The sequence below is a fragment of the Eptesicus fuscus genome, chromosome 11 (assembly GCF_027574615.1).
Source record: "Eptesicus fuscus isolate TK198812 chromosome 11, DD_ASM_mEF_20220401, whole genome shotgun sequence".
Taxonomy (NCBI): Eukaryota; Metazoa; Chordata; class Mammalia; order Chiroptera; family Vespertilionidae; genus Eptesicus; species Eptesicus fuscus.
The window spans coordinates 68,268,626-68,284,001 of NC_072483.1; the positions used below are offsets into that span (position 1 = coordinate 68,268,626).

At 39.8% G+C, this 15,376-nt stretch overlaps 1 protein-coding gene and 1 long non-coding RNA gene across 4 annotated transcripts in view; one reads left to right on the forward strand and one right to left on the reverse strand.

The window, feature by feature from the left end:
* Positions 1 to 528: 528 nt before the first annotated feature.
* LOC114232854 (uncharacterized) lies at positions 529 to 6,171 on the reverse strand. The gene is made up of 3 exons (XR_008557541.1): positions 6,152 to 6,171; positions 4,252 to 4,351; positions 529 to 1,636 (listed from the first exon to the last, which is right to left on the reverse strand). It is a non-coding gene; the product is annotated as an uncharacterized LOC114232854 (long non-coding RNA).
* Positions 5,739 to 15,376, forward strand: part of CUL3 (cullin 3) — a 108,325-nt gene continuing 98,687 nt past the window's right edge. The window contains exon 1 of one of the 3 annotated variants that reach the window (XM_054723513.1): positions 5,739 to 6,218. In XM_054723513.1, coding sequence (XP_054579488.1) covers positions 6,153 to 6,218 — 66 coding nt within the window. In that variant the 5' untranslated portion in view covers positions 5,739 to 6,152. The remainder of the gene's footprint in view (positions 6,219 to 15,376) is intronic. The other 2 variants (XM_054723514.1, XM_054723516.1) reach the window with 2 other exon arrangements.

Genomic DNA, 15,376 nt, shown 5'->3' on the forward strand with positions numbered 1-15,376 from the left:
ACAAATAAACTTATCTCTAGGAAATAATTTATTATATTAATTTGGGGTTAGAAATTGCCCCCCCCCAGGTAATTATTTTGTTAGCCTCTTAAAGGTTATTTTGAATCCCTACCAGTAATCCTTTGCTTAATCAGATTTTTATTTTTGCTAGTTCAAGATATACTAAGAATACAGTTTTACAGTGAACTGAAGACAAATAGCTTATTGAAGAAGTTTAAAGATAATGCTATTTTGTTACATTTGTTGACTCTTGTATTTATAATGTACACAATTGCTAAATCTATCATAAAATTTAGGCTATTTACTTTTATAGCACTTTGGAACCATGCTTTATCTCAACTCCAAAATTAACTTTCTTTTAAAGACAGAGCTGATGATTATGTCAGCATACACTTTCCTCATCATGAATGAAAGCAATACATATTTGTAATTGTTCCCTGGAGATTTCTTGATAGTTACTGTTATCAATAAAAGGAAATTCTTTTTCTTTAAAATAAAATTACATGGATGCAAAGCCTATAGTTTTCAATTGAGAAGTTATGTTCTGTTAAATTATGTTAGTTGGTTACATATATATTTTATTTCTAAAATATCAATTTATTGGAAAAATGGGGAATAAACAGATCACTGTCCAGGCCAACAAAAAAGTTTCCAGAGCTGACAGTGAGATAATTTTATTTAGCATGACAACGTGATGAAAAATTGAGATGGGTTTTTATAACACACATTTAAAGATTTTTCTTTAATTCACGATGTAACTTGTCTCATATGTTCTTATGTCTTATATGCTTCTTGTCTTGATGATGTATGTAAGGAAAATAGTAAGTAGAAAAGGGGCATGGAGAAGACCTACTACAGTTTTCATATATGGAATGGTCTGTGGTTATGTTTCATGGGATACTCCTCTAATACGTCATCTTATAAAGTGCATACAAATGCTACTGCTCTAAATATGTACAAACCTAATGGCCTACAATACTTTTTAGTTGCCTGGTGGAGACAAGTAAGAATGCAGAAAATCTAGCCCTTACTTTCATGGAAGTGATAATATTATAAATCTTTTCCTCCCAATTTGAAAAACATACATCTTTCCCTACCAGTGTTTGTCTATTCAAAACCTTTGAAGAGGTCTTTGTAAGTGAATTGGTAGGCTGTCAGTTGTTTTAATAACCAATATCAGCACAATCAAATCAGCAAGCAGGTCTGATACAGTCATTAAAGTGGCTTGGTATCCTGGATACCTAGAAACTCATGGCCAAGAAGAGGCTATCCCTTTCACTGGCTTCTCACAGTGCATAATGTCAAGTTCTACACTGAGATGTAGAACAGGGGCTAGCCCACTCGGGCTCCCAGCTTTGAGTGTACAGCTCCATAGGAATAAGTGGAAAAAGGGCCACTGTTCTCTTGTGCCAGGACACTGTCTGCATAAGTAGGAATACCAACTGGCAGGCATACAATATCTAGTGAGTTATAATTCCAGCCCTGCTTTCTCTGTTAGATCAGGTGGCAGTTGGCAGAAAAACTAATATCCTGAAAGTTAATTTGCTGGTTGCAAGTCAGGGATATCATTGGGCATAGGAGAATAGTCTGCTGCTGCTTCAGAGTGTTTCACATACATTTTGAGGATGCTGGTTTCCTAGGAAGAAGAAAAAATGTCTGATTTCTGGATTGCAGTATATAGGCAGTTGTTGTCAAATCCAACTTGGGACTATGGTTTCCAAATTTCAAGGGGTGAAAAAGAACTTTATGTTCTGTGATGGAAGGCCTCATCTGTCTCATTCACCTTAGTGCTAATATATAGCAGCTACTAAATAAATACTTCTTGAATAAACAAAGAAATAAATGAACAAATAAATGATTTGTTCAGTAGATTTCTTAATGGCAATGGCAGATGAATTCATTTTAGTTTTTTTGGGGTCTTTGTAGTTAAAAGACTACCGAAAGACATAGTTGATAGTGATTCTTTTAAATGCAGTCAAATTGTGCTTAAACAAAACCAACATATGAAAATCTGTGTGCACAAAACAAATAAATTAAAAGGTGATGATATGCATCACAATTACATGGAAATATGCCTTAATGTAGAGGTTTACTAAATGTTGGCCCATGATGGTTTCTCAGGTTCAAAGTGAAATGAGAAATATCAGCTTTGTACTATTCTTCATAAGGTAAATTTAAGAAACTGTACTTTATTCAAAAATTGACCTCCTCCAATTTATGTGGTTAAGATACTATATATATATATGTGTGTGTTGTTTGTGTGTGTGTGTGTGTGTGTGTGTGTGTGTGTGTGTGTGTAATAAAAGCCTAAGCGACCCTACGGTGGAACAACCAGAATGACTGGCTGCTATGATGCTCACTGACCACCAGGGGGCAGATGCTCAACACAGGAGGTGTTCCCTGGCGGTCAGTGCGTTCACACGGGGAATGCTGCTCAGCCAGAAGCTGGGCTCACGGCTGGTGAGTGCAGTGGCTGTGGCAGGAGCCTCTCCCGCCTCCGCGGCAGCACTAAGGAGTAGCGAGCCAAGTGGTAAGGAGCAGCGAGCAGCAGGCGGTAAGCAGCAAGGATCCTGGACTGTGAGAGGGATGTCGGGCTGCTGGCTTAGGCCTGTTCCCTGCGGGGAGTGGGCCTAAGTCAGCAGGCGGACATCCCCCGAGGTGTCCCGGACTGTGAGAGGGCCCAGCCGGGCTTAGGGACCTCCCCCAATTCCAGTGCACAAATTCTGTGCACTGGGCCTCTAGTATATATAATAAAAGCATAATATGCAAATCGACTGACCAACTGAACAGCAGAATGACCATCCGGACAACCTTCCAGATGACCATGCTATGACACGCACTGGCACCAGGCCAACCAAGGCAGGTGCAATGCAATTGGTTGGGAGGCCCCATGATCACCCCAAAGAGGGAGGCCCAGGCCACGGGTCAGAGGATTGATCAATTGGGAGGGGGGGGCTCCGTGATTGCCCCAAAGAGGGAGACCCAGGCCACCCTCTGCCTGGCAATCAATTGCGGAGCCCTGGCTGGGTGGGCGGGGCCTCCCTCTGCAGGGCAATCGATCTGGAGGCCCCGTGATCAATCGCCCCACAGAAGGAGGCCCAGGCCAGCCAAGTGATCATACCCCATGCCTGTCGCCCACAGAGAGAGGGGATAGGTGATGGGGGTGGGGGGCCAGCGCCTCACAGATGGCAAGCAGTGGCAGCGGCAGGGGTGGGGCCAGCTGCCAGCAGCTGGGAGAAGGAAAGCCCCAATAGGCCCTGATCACTGGCCAGGCCTAGGGACCTATCAGAGGGGTCCCGGATTACGAGAGGGCTCAGGCTGGGCTGAGGGACATCCTCGCTCCCACTGCACGAATTTGGTGCACCGGGCCTCTAGTATACACACACACACACACACACACACACACACACACACACACACACACACTATGGACCTATTTTATGCTAGTTATTACTTTTTAATGCCCTTACTTGCCAAAATAAAGTTGGAGAAACCTATATTGGTTCCCCAGGTTTTTAAAAATACTTTATTGTTTTGTGAAATCCAAGTGTTAAAGACTGGCACAGTTTAAAATAAAATTCATTTTATAAAAGCATACAAGTATTTTTTTTTAGAAACTTACATATTGAATAAAGGAAGACAGTATAATCTTGGCTTTAATTATCCATGATAATAATAGCCAACAGGTGAGCCCAGCCTGTGTTGCTCATTTGATTGAGCATCATCCCAGGCACCAGAGGTTGTGGGTTTGATTCCTGGTCAGGGCACGTTGCCCGGGTTATGGGCTCAATCCCCAGTAAGGGACATGCAGGACGTGGTCAATTGATGTATCTCTCTCTCCCCCTCTCCCTTCCTCTCTCTGAAATCAATAAAAACATATTTTAAAAAAATAGCTGACAGGTGTTGAGTGGCTATTCTGTGTTGAGCACTGCTCTCAGACTTTTTGAAATGTATGAAATCATTTAAATTTCATAGTAGTCCAAGAAGAAAGCTTTATTATCCCCATTTTACAGATGAAGCACTCCAGACACAATCAAGTCCTTGCCCCCAAAGACACATAATAAACCCATGGCTCCACAACATATATTCTTATATTAAAGAAACTGGGCCATTTGACAGTACAACCAATAAAAAACATCAGTTGATATAGTCTAATGATCATACAAATGGACATTCAATCACCATACAGATTATAAACTCCTAACCAAGACTCATATCTTATATTTAAATCAGAGCCCCTCCCAATCTTACCTTATCAATCCAGTTCGTGATGACCTATTTTTAGCTTCAGTGTTTACACAGGCATTGCTTCAAGCAACATCCTCATTTCTTAAGCTCGTGTTTGGGTTAGCTAATAACGAAAAACAAAACAAGAAAATATTTTCAAATGGGGCATTTCAACCAAGTAAGGGATGAAAGCATACGTTCAAATTTAGTCATCAAGATTAAGTTAATTTAGGGCAAATTCAACTTTATAGTAAACAAATAGAAAAGTACATTTCAGTTTACCCGTTTAAAAAAATATATATATGTATACACACATACCCCAGCTTCGAAATGCTAATTTTAAGTATTAAAAGTCTAGCTTCCAAATATTGATACCCATTCCAACGGTAGGCTCTTACTTAAAATGAACAGATCACAAACTTTAGTGGGAACTCACATTCGTTTGCAGCATCAGAAATCCAAATATAACATCATTTGGGTGAAGAGGCAAATTAGATAGTAAAATTCAAGACTGCTGAATCAAACTAGACCTTTTGACTACAATTGCCAAAGGAGGGGGGGGGGGAATCCAAATTTGCAGCAATTGAATCAAAGACAATAATTTTGTCTTTTCAAAACTTACAATATTCTTGGTAGTGGTAAAAACGATTGTTAGGTTAAATATAGGTTTCTGTCATCCTACCTTCTATTCAACACCATTTACCAAAATATTGCACTACATTAAAGGAGTTGTCATTTTATGGTAAGGTAAATAAATTTTAAGACTAAGAAGTCCTGGTTCCCTCAGAGGATATCAGGGATTCAGGAGGCCCTGGAGCTTCTGCAGTTTAAGGAAATTTTGTGGATTAATATCTCCACCCCTCAATCCTAGAGTTGGGGTGTGCACAGATAATTTGAATATTTTGTTAAGCATACAGGACCCTAACTTCTGACCCTTCAGGTGACTCCTGCACAAACTCTTCTTTCAACTTTCTCGCTTCTGCTCAAGAACCCATCCCTAGTCCACATGCCCTAGAAAAACATAGGAACCAGTTCTAGTACGTAGCTATCCACCTTGCACCCACGCTCCTCCCAGAGACTCTCCTCCCGCCCTAACCCCGGCCACAGCCCCCGCCCTTAGCCAGCCCAGCAGAAGCCATCCCAGCAGGACCCAGCCCACTACAGTCAACTGAGGCTCCCCAAACTTCCTCCGCCCACTAGGTCCACGTGACCTCCACACTCCACCAATCAGCAACTGCCTCCGCCCAGAACCCGGTCTCCGACGCTCCCCTATCGAAAAGACAACTTACTCCTCTCGCACTCAGCCCCGCCCCTTTCCCACCTCCCCGCCCCGCTGGTCCCGCCCACTTCCCCAACCCCCGGCTCCCCTCCTCCCGTGGCCCCCCGCCCCCGGGCTTCGCCCCGCCTTGCCCGGGATCGCGCGCTAGCCCTCTTCTCGCGAGATCTGAGCGTCCCCCCGCGGCGGCCGTCCGCCTCCTTCTGTCCTCCCACCTCCCTCCCCCCAATCTCTCCACTCTCCGGCTCTCCTCCCTCCCTCCTCCCCCCTCCACCCTCTGGGCCGGATCTCGTCTCGCTGAGGCGGAGGAGGAGAAGGAGGAGGACGTTCGGCTTGCGCAGTGAGATGTTTGTCCGTCGCCGCCGCCGCCGCCATCGCGGAGGAGCGCGATAAAGGGAGCTGAGCCGGGCGTGAGGGGGACCCCGCGGAGCAGCCGCGTCAGCGCAGCCCCCCAGCTGAGCCCCAGCCGCCGGAGCCCGAGTCGCCGCCGCCCCCGCCGCGGCCGCCCAGGGGCCGGCCAGCTCCCCAGCCCAACCGGGGGCCGCGCCGCCGCCCCCAGCGTCGCCCATCGTCTGCCCGCCCGCCTTAAATGTGACACCGGCGCCTCGGAGTGCGACCCACAGCCGCCGCCGGGGAGGGGACGAGCACCATGTCGAATCTGAGCAAAGGCACGGGCAGCCGGAAGGACACCAAGATGCGGATCCGGGCCTTTCCGGTGAGTCTCTACTGGGCACCCGGGACCCCTGGGCCGGGGGCCCGGCCGAGAGTCGCACGCGAGGCCCGGGCTGAACTCCCCCAACAGGCCGCAGGCCCGGCCTCCCCTCCCCCACGCCGCCGGCCGCGGGGCGCGAGCCTTCCCGGCAACGGGGCTGCGCGGGGCCCCGGCACTGGCACTGCCGCCCTCCCGGGCCGTTCCCCGCGCCCGGCGCCCGATCCGGCGACGCGCCCCCACCCGTAGCGGCGCCTCCAGCCGCCCCGCGGGCGTCGGCTGTGGCCGGGGGCCCCTTTGCCGGTCCCAGCACCTCCCCACATTATTGGGGTGTAGGCCCAACAGCTAGCACTCCTCTCCCGGCTCGTTTCCCGGGACCCACAGACCCACGGGGATGGGGACTGTCGAAGTCCTCCTTGTATGGGGCCTGTGTATAACTTTTCACGTGTGGTTTCGCTGTGGTTTCACAAAACAACCCAGTCAAACCTTGAGGATGATGGAGGGGACTGCCCTCTTTCTCTCCCCCTCCCCAGGAAGCGTTATACCATCAACCTATCCTCAACGCAATGACAGTGGTTCCACGTAATGCTCGACAGAAACATACTAGTAATATCAGATGTATTTATAGCATCTTTCATCCACAGGCTTTCAAAGCACTTGACAAACTCTCTTGTGCAGAAATCTCCCCCGCCCCCCCGCCAATTGGAGGGTCTGGAGAAGCAAGCGGGAACAAATTGGGCAGTTGGTTCTCTGTTTCTCAGACCTGGAAGCCCAAAAGAATGAAGAATCACCACCCTGGGTTGCTTTACTCTATAGGTGTTAGTGACTGCAAATGTGTTCTGTTGAGAAACTTTTTAGAATGACTTTGAGTCGCACGCTTGCGGTGTCGAGTATATAGTGTTTAACTTATATGATGCAGGTAGTCAGTGGCAAGCCTTTAAACTACTGGTGTTAAGAGAAACTGGACATACTTGCTCATGTCGCTACAGTAACACCTATATGTCAAGAAAGACTAGTAATTGAACAGGAGCCTTAAAAATAGTAAAACTACAGAAAGATCTTGCTTTTTCCTTTCATAGAATCATAGACACAATCCTGTGAGGAGGAAAAGGGAGGAGGTGTGTACTCACTTTTTAAAGCATGATTTTTTGTCAAGTGTAGGTTGCAGTGAGGAAAGACTTTATTAATAATATAGTTGTCGGATTTAAGTAAGAAATTCACTCAAGGAACTTGACCTTTCTGAATTCTTAAAGTTTGAAACAACATGCCTGATGCAGACTATGAAATTGTAAACAGGAATGTCGATGTGTGGAGATTTCCTGCTTTATGTAAACAAGGTGGGATATATACTCAGGAGAATTAAATGTTTTGAAGGGATTTTGTAATTTTGAAGTTTTTTTTCTAAGTAAATGTGAGAAACTACAAAGTAAGAAATGCTGACAAAAGAGCACTAATGAAGTCCACTAGCATGTTTTCCCATGTAAGGGAATAGTGTTAGGAATTTGCGAGTAATGTTAGTTTTCCTACTGAATCAGTTCTAATCTTTTTAGCAGAATTTAGAATTATTTAGTTTTTTAAATAAGTTTATGCAACAAGTTTTCTAGGAAAAGTTTGCTATTCTTGGAGTGTGAGTTCTTTTTCGGATTATGACTAAAATGTGGAATAGCTCACATTTGACATCTACTTATGCTAATGTTCTGGTTAGCTGGTTCTACCTTTATCTATGTATTTTCAGCTCAGTATCTCAGCGCAGTATCTTAGCTTGTTCCTACCTGTTCTCCCATTCCTTCGTTCATTCAACAAGTACTGAGTACCATGTGCCAGGCACTGTTTTAGGGAATTTTTAAGTAGCATATGGTTATGAGCTAATTTGGACCCTTTCTGTCCCGACTTTTTGCCCTCTAAGTTTTTCTAAAAGCCTTTAATAAAGTTTGTGACTAGTGTTTGATATTCAGTAGTTAACATCTGCTAATTTTTAAAAGTATAGACTTTATTATTTCATAATTAGTAACATCATCGTAGTTGCCAGTGAAAAGAACAATTATAGTTTTTTGATATATAAATTTTTAAGTCATAGTTCCTTGAGCCTTTAATAAGGATAGAGATATGCCTCAGTGGTATGGTATTTCACATTGGTAAATGAGTATTTATAGACCTTCAAAATTTTTCTTTTATTTCAGGTTAGTGATCTTTTGCTTAACTGTAGTCTGCATAAATTGGTAGTCAGAAGTAGAAAATACATAGTGTTCCATAAAGAAAAAATATTGTTTATGTGTGTACATATGTACATACAAATACTGTATTTTACCATTTGGATATATAGTTACTATAATTTAAGGGAAATTATAGTTTAACCAAAGGTCTGAAGTGCTCATTTCAGATTCCGTTTTATAAAATTGATGTGCAAAATGTATAAAAATGTTTGGGGGTTGTTTTGTTTGTATTGCAGAATAGAGTGGTAAGTGAACTTATATTTTATAGTCATGTAAGCCTATTCCAGACAAAATCCCATCAGTAGAATCAGGCATTTTTAGTGTTTTGAGTGCATGTTTTAAGTGTATTTTCATCATTCTTCACAAGAATAGAAGTTACACCATACCAGTTTTATGCACAATTTACATTTAAGTAGACCTTTTCATAAGATTTCAAGAGAAATTGGTTCGTTTTTAAGATGGAAAACAATAAGTAACTTTCTGTCTTTATACATTGTTGATGGAGGAAAAGTTTATCCCAGTTTTTGAGCTTTCTTGCAGTGTACAAAGTACATATATCATTTAACATCTTTCTGGTTTTGGGGTACCCAAAGTAACAGCAAGGGCCACAAAACTATTTTAAGGAAGGAGGCTATAAGTTGCCAAACTCCTGAAAACAAAGTGGATTTGGACCAGAGAATGCTCCCCAAGGAGTTTCTACTCTTCTTCCCTTGATGTTGCCATGTGTCTCAACCCTGAGCTTTTGTTCCACTATGTAGGATTAGTTACTGTCAGATGAACCTTTTGTCCTTATCTCTGAAAAGCCATTCCTCACCATCTGTACTGTCCAGGGTTTTGTCCACATGAGCTTGGAAAGATTGATTGGATTGAAGGGGATATATTTGAATGGAAGTGCTAGCCTCTCTTCTGATTTGCCTTAATTGGCTTAGCCTTCAGAGTAAAGACACATTTTGAAAGTGATTGCCTTTAGAATATGATCTGGAAATGGGTTCAGTTACTCGTTTATAGAAGCATGCTAATCATGATAAAGAATCTCTGACTGTGATGTCCACTCCATAATTCTAGATTAGATTACCAGAGCTCTACCTGTGTGGCGGACAGGGAATGATGTGGAGGTTACCAGTAGATGGAACCCATAAAGTGACTGACATTAGTAAGCGATTAAGTTTTAAGATTATTTTTTACGTATATAAGGTCACAAGAACTTAACGACTAATGGGTACCGTTAATGTTTTTGTTTTTCCAGCTACATATTTGCCAGATTTGGGGAAACAGCTTTGATCTTGATAATAGGTTTCTCTTCCTTAGGGAGAGTAATTGTTGCTTAAAACTACCAGGACATACATACAGGAAAGCTGAATAATAGTCTTGCAAGTCACCCAGGGTAGGGAATTAATTGTAAGTTTGTTTTTCATTCTGTAGCATTTTCTTATAGAGAAATCCTGGAGTAAGTTGTAGGATATTTATTGAAGTGTTGCTTATACTTAGACTCATTCTTCCTTTTTAGTAGTTTTAGGACAGCCCACTGTGTTGTAGCTGTTAGAAGTTGAAAAATAAAAGCATAAAATAGGTACTTATAACATGTTCATTTTGCATTATCTTCCTAAATGGCAGTTCAGAGGAACCTGGAAAATCATTAGTATCAATATTAAATTTGAAACTATTTTTGGTAGTAGAGAATATAATGTGAGAATTTGGTCTTTTAAATAACGCATAAGTCACAAAGTGGATTCATTCAAACAAAATAGAAAGCTTTATTTGCACATCATTTATTCATTAAATTAAAAAACAGAATTTCTCTAATTTAGGAAGATTATATAATTAGGACTAGAAAAAAGTAGTATGCCTTTCCTTTGTATTATAAATTGTGAGGCCTTAGAGGTAATTTTTGCTGTTATTTTCATTCAAGGTCATCTTGATATTTACAATTTTGTTAGATTTTTATAAAGGTTTCTGGGCAATTTATAGTTTTAAATATTACAATTTTTGAGAATAATTCTTGTTTATCCATTGTAAAGTCAACAGAAAAGTAAAGGTGTTACTAGTAAGAACAAGTCACTGGGATGAAATATGAGTTACAGTTATTGTCTATCAGTATATTGTGAAAACTGTTCAATCATAATCTGTCAAAGCAAAGAATTCCTATTGGTAGCTTTCCTAATTATAAATGTGATGTATATTCATAATAGAAAACTTAATAAATATCTAAATTTATAAATAAGGAAATAAAAATTACCTGTAACCCTATCACTTGGAAATAAACAGGACAATGACATTTTGATGTGTTTTCTTTTAATCTGGCATACACGTGTGAGCATACAGTAAAAGTGAGGTACAATATAATTTTATATACTGCCTTTAAAAAATTATTATCTTACTGTACATATAGTTTTATGTTAAATATATTGAACACATAATTTTTGATGACTGTGTAATACTCTATAGTACCTTCATTTGCTTAATCATTTCTTTTGCCAAGTATTTTGATTAATTCTAGTGAACCCACATTTTCTCTATTATAAATAATGCAGCTGTGACAGCACATAAATATTTGAGCTCATTTATAATTATTGAAGTACTGGGCTAACCATAATTGATATCTATTACCAAATTGACAGAAAGGTGGTAATAATGGCTAACACTTTTTGAATGTTACCATGTGCCATGCACTGTTCTCTGTGCTTTGCATATATAAGCTCACTTAAAATGCACAACTCTGTAGAATACTACTATTCTCATTTGTTATATATATGAGGGCTTAAGAGGTTAAGTAATTTGCTTAAAGTCCCTATACTTGTAAGTGGCAGGACTGGGATTCTAACCCAGCCGGTTTGGCTCTAAAGTGAGGCTCTTAAGAATTAATTATACCTCTCAAGGTTGTGTCATTTTAACTTCTGTATATTAGTGTCTTAGTCAACATATACCTTTAATGCCATAGGTTAAAAAAAAAAATAGTACTTTAATTTGCATTTCGTCGACTACTTGTAAGAATAAAACTGGATAGTTTGTAGGGAATTTTCACTTAGTTTTACATTAGAGTAGTCAACATACTGTATGTATTAGGAATATCCCTAAAAAGTAAAGAGACTGAGCATATGAGTAAGGGCTCTGAGCTGCCAGGGTTTGAATGTCAGCTTCACTTCTTCCTAGCTGTGTTATTTTTAACAAGTTATTTAATCACTTCTAGCCTTCTGTAACATGCAAATACTAGTAGTACCTACCTTACAGGGTTGTTGTGAGGTAAAGAAAATAAAGCATTAGAACAGAACCTATTGCTATATTAATATGTAGCTATGATTATGCCACAATGTAAATACTAAAATTGATACTATGTTTGCAAGTTGTTATATGGGGATACTAGACACTTATTTTAGTGATGCTGTCATTTTTTGGTACAGTTTTTAGAACTTACATTTTGAAAAACCTACAGAGTCGATTTGTGAACGACACTAAGAAAATTAGTCTCAAAGGATATAGGTTTGGTACCACTGGGACACTTCAAAAGAATGCTACTGGCCCTTGAGGGATAGATTCAAAAGAGAAGTTCTAATAATGAGTCTCACATAATTATTGGAGTCGGAGGAAGTATGTAACTTTATTAAAGGAGTAAACACTCATTTAGTATGTATAGCCTAATATGTACATTAGCTTTTTATCTAAAAATACACTTTTTCTTATTTCCTTCCCATTTTTCTTCCCTTTCTCCTCCACCCTTTTTTGGTTTCACTTATGAACTAGGTTGTGGTCCCTGCCCAAAGCTTATACCAGACACCCTTTTGAACCACAGAGCACTTAGCATAGTGTTAGAAACACTGTAGGTGGTTATTGAATGATTGATTAAATGAGAAACTAGTCATTTAAGCCAAACTATAGTAATTGATTAATTTAGTAAGTCGATGGAAGTATGGAAGTAGTACTCTGAAATGTTTGAACTCCACAGCTATAAGTGAAGTCTTAAGATATAAGTAGGTCATTAATGATCCTATGGCACTTTCCTCAGACAGGTAGTCAGCCTAATCTCCTGAAATGATAATGACTTGAAAGTAAAGGTAGTATGATGCATTGGCAGTAACCTTGGATTAAGTGTCAGAAGACTCTCTGGTCCATTTTTTTCTGTTTTCTAGATGTGCTTTATATTTTGCTCCCTCCACCTTGACTTTTTCCTCCCAATCTGTTCACCTGTACATTCTGATCCACTACTTCACTCCTCCATATCCTCAGCCCGTTCTTAGAATTCTTAGCCTTTTCATCTGAGATCTGGCTTTGCCCTGAGGATACGGGATTACCTTCTTTAATTGAGGTGTCTTTTTTTTTTTTTTTTTTATAATCTTTGAATCACTGGGTCCAGGTGCCATTTATTGCCACTTCCATCATCCTCTTTTGTGGCTCAGGCCCTTGTTAACTATTCTATTGAGTGCTTCTTATGACTATGTACTGACTTCTTATCTGTGCTCACCCAGTCATTGAAGACTTTAATACCTTCTTCACAGACATGTTCTAGTTTAAATCTTAACTTGATCCATTGCATGTGGGCATAATCATTCATTTATAAAATTCATTTATTGTGTGTTCCCACTAGGAGTCAGGCACTAGATATAAAATAATAATCAAACAGACTTGGCCTCTTCTGTATTTGTGATCTGCACCCTGTCTTGTTGTTTGTCATTCTGCTACTTTAGAAATCTTAAACTCCAATGTTGCATACTATCCTAGCTCCTCCATTTATTAGATGTAGAACTTGAGCAAATCACCAAACTCTGCCAGTTTCCTCTTTTGTTAAAAGGCAAAACAATAATACCTACCTTGCAAGATTGTAAGAATAGAGTGAATTCATGTAAAACTCTTACAGTAGTGCCTGGCACATAGTAAGCATTATTAAAAAATGCATGCTATGATTATTATTCAATTATTCTATATGCTTATTTCCTTCTCACATTACTGTCCTCTTGGATCTCAGGAAGATTCCTTTCATTCTCCCAAGCTGTGGTGATTGATACCTGTTACTAGTTGCCCTTTCTGTCCTGCTACTCCTCAGAGCAAGGCCAGAAATATCATCAAAAAGCATCTTGGATCATTCCACCTATCTGCCTTTAATACTTATAGTTTTTAGGCTATTTTGCACTCCTGGGGGAAATTGCAAGACCCATTGGTTCAATTCCCAGTCAGGCCATATGCCCAGGTTGCCGGCTCAATCCCCATTAGGGGATGTGCAGGTGGGTAGCCGAACAATGATTCTCTGTCATCATTGATGGTTTTTTTTTTGTCTCTCTCTCTCTCTCCCTCTCCCTTCTTCTCTGAAATCAATAGAAATTTATATATTTTTTAAATTCTCTTATCTCTCTTCTTCAAAAAATTTAACTACTGCTTCACTGAGAAAACTAATGTTAACTTGTATTAAGTTCTTTCAACTTTCTTCCCTTTCATTTATATTCTTTAACCTGTATCTTGACTCATTCTCAACTCCTCTCAGGTCTTAGAGAATGAAGATGTTTCTTTTCTTTTCTTCCCAATCCTGGTGACTACCATACTACCTTCATAGCCATGAGCCTTCAAATAGTCTGTATGTCGTTTATTAGAACACAATTTTCTTTGTCAGTGCAGCAGAATGGTATCCCAGCAGTGACGATTTGTTTTCTCATTTTTAAGATGTGTTCTGTAGCAATCTTTCTCACAGATTAATTGTGAGGATTAAAAGAAATGATGTCAGAAAGTGCTGTCTAGTGATGGCATCACTGAGACATTTAAAAGAATTAAATCGTAAAGTCAGAATTAAATCGTAAAGTCAGAATTTTCAACTAAAAATAATGTGTTTCGTGTGGGACAATTATTTTCAAACTCTTATGTGGTCTCTAGGACCCAGGGAGAGTGAAGTAAGTATCTTCAAAAATCTCCCTCTCTGGTAATTTAGAGCATTTCCTATGTTGCCGTAAGTATAAATTGTTTATTACTTTAAAATAACCAGTCCTTAATCCAGACTTTTTTAAATTGAGGAGAGTTCTACTTGTCTAAATTGACCAAGTTAATAGGAAATTGAGAACAGAGCTTCTAATCCCTAAACCAGAGCTTTTACTATTAGAAAGCATTACTTCTTTTTCTAAAGTTAGTTTTTAAGTTGAAAATGTAATTGAGTAAAGTTTATTAATTTGACTTCCATTCATTTAGTACTTGGAATCATTGAGAATAGAATGGACTCAAATTTGCTCTTTAAATAAAGTTGTACTGCTAAGCAAAAGAATAAAGACATCAAAGGGATATCTTTACCTATTTTAAGAAAATACAATAAATATTCTTTAGAGATACAGTACTTCTCTCTAAAAGCAAGCCATCCTTGCTAAGAGGAATACTTTACCATACTGATTGTAAGTCATTCTTATCTAAAGCGGCCCTTCACTGAGCAACACCATCCTAGCCTCTTCTATTTGCCCTGTCCTCTTGAAAGTAATCATGAAAAATTCTTTTTCCTTTCCAATTTATTAATAGTATGAGAAGTTTCTTTATAAAATTAGTAACTACAGTTTGTTGAATGTCTACCTTGTATTAGGCTGTTTTAAGTACTTTGAAATATAATTACCTTAAATACTCACAACAATCTTTAGATGTTGTTACTCTTGTTTTAAATTTATCTGGGGCTCAGAGACACAGTGAAATACATTTACATCTATGAAAGGGCAGAGCTGGGATTCAGATCCCAGGCATGTCTGACTCAAAAATTCATGTTCTTTGCACTATACCATACTACCTAATTATATTCTGTTAAGAATTTGCTGGATTCTGAAAAAAAAATTTTCTTAATAGGCATGTATTAGAAAAATAATTCTAAAGTTTTCATTTAAATTACTATCCAGGGGCAGATTTGGGGTGTCCTGCAGCTTATACAATGCACTATTTGTTATGAAATCAAAATTAAGTTCTAGCATTGGAAGTTTTGTGTGTTTTTTTGTTTGTTTGTTT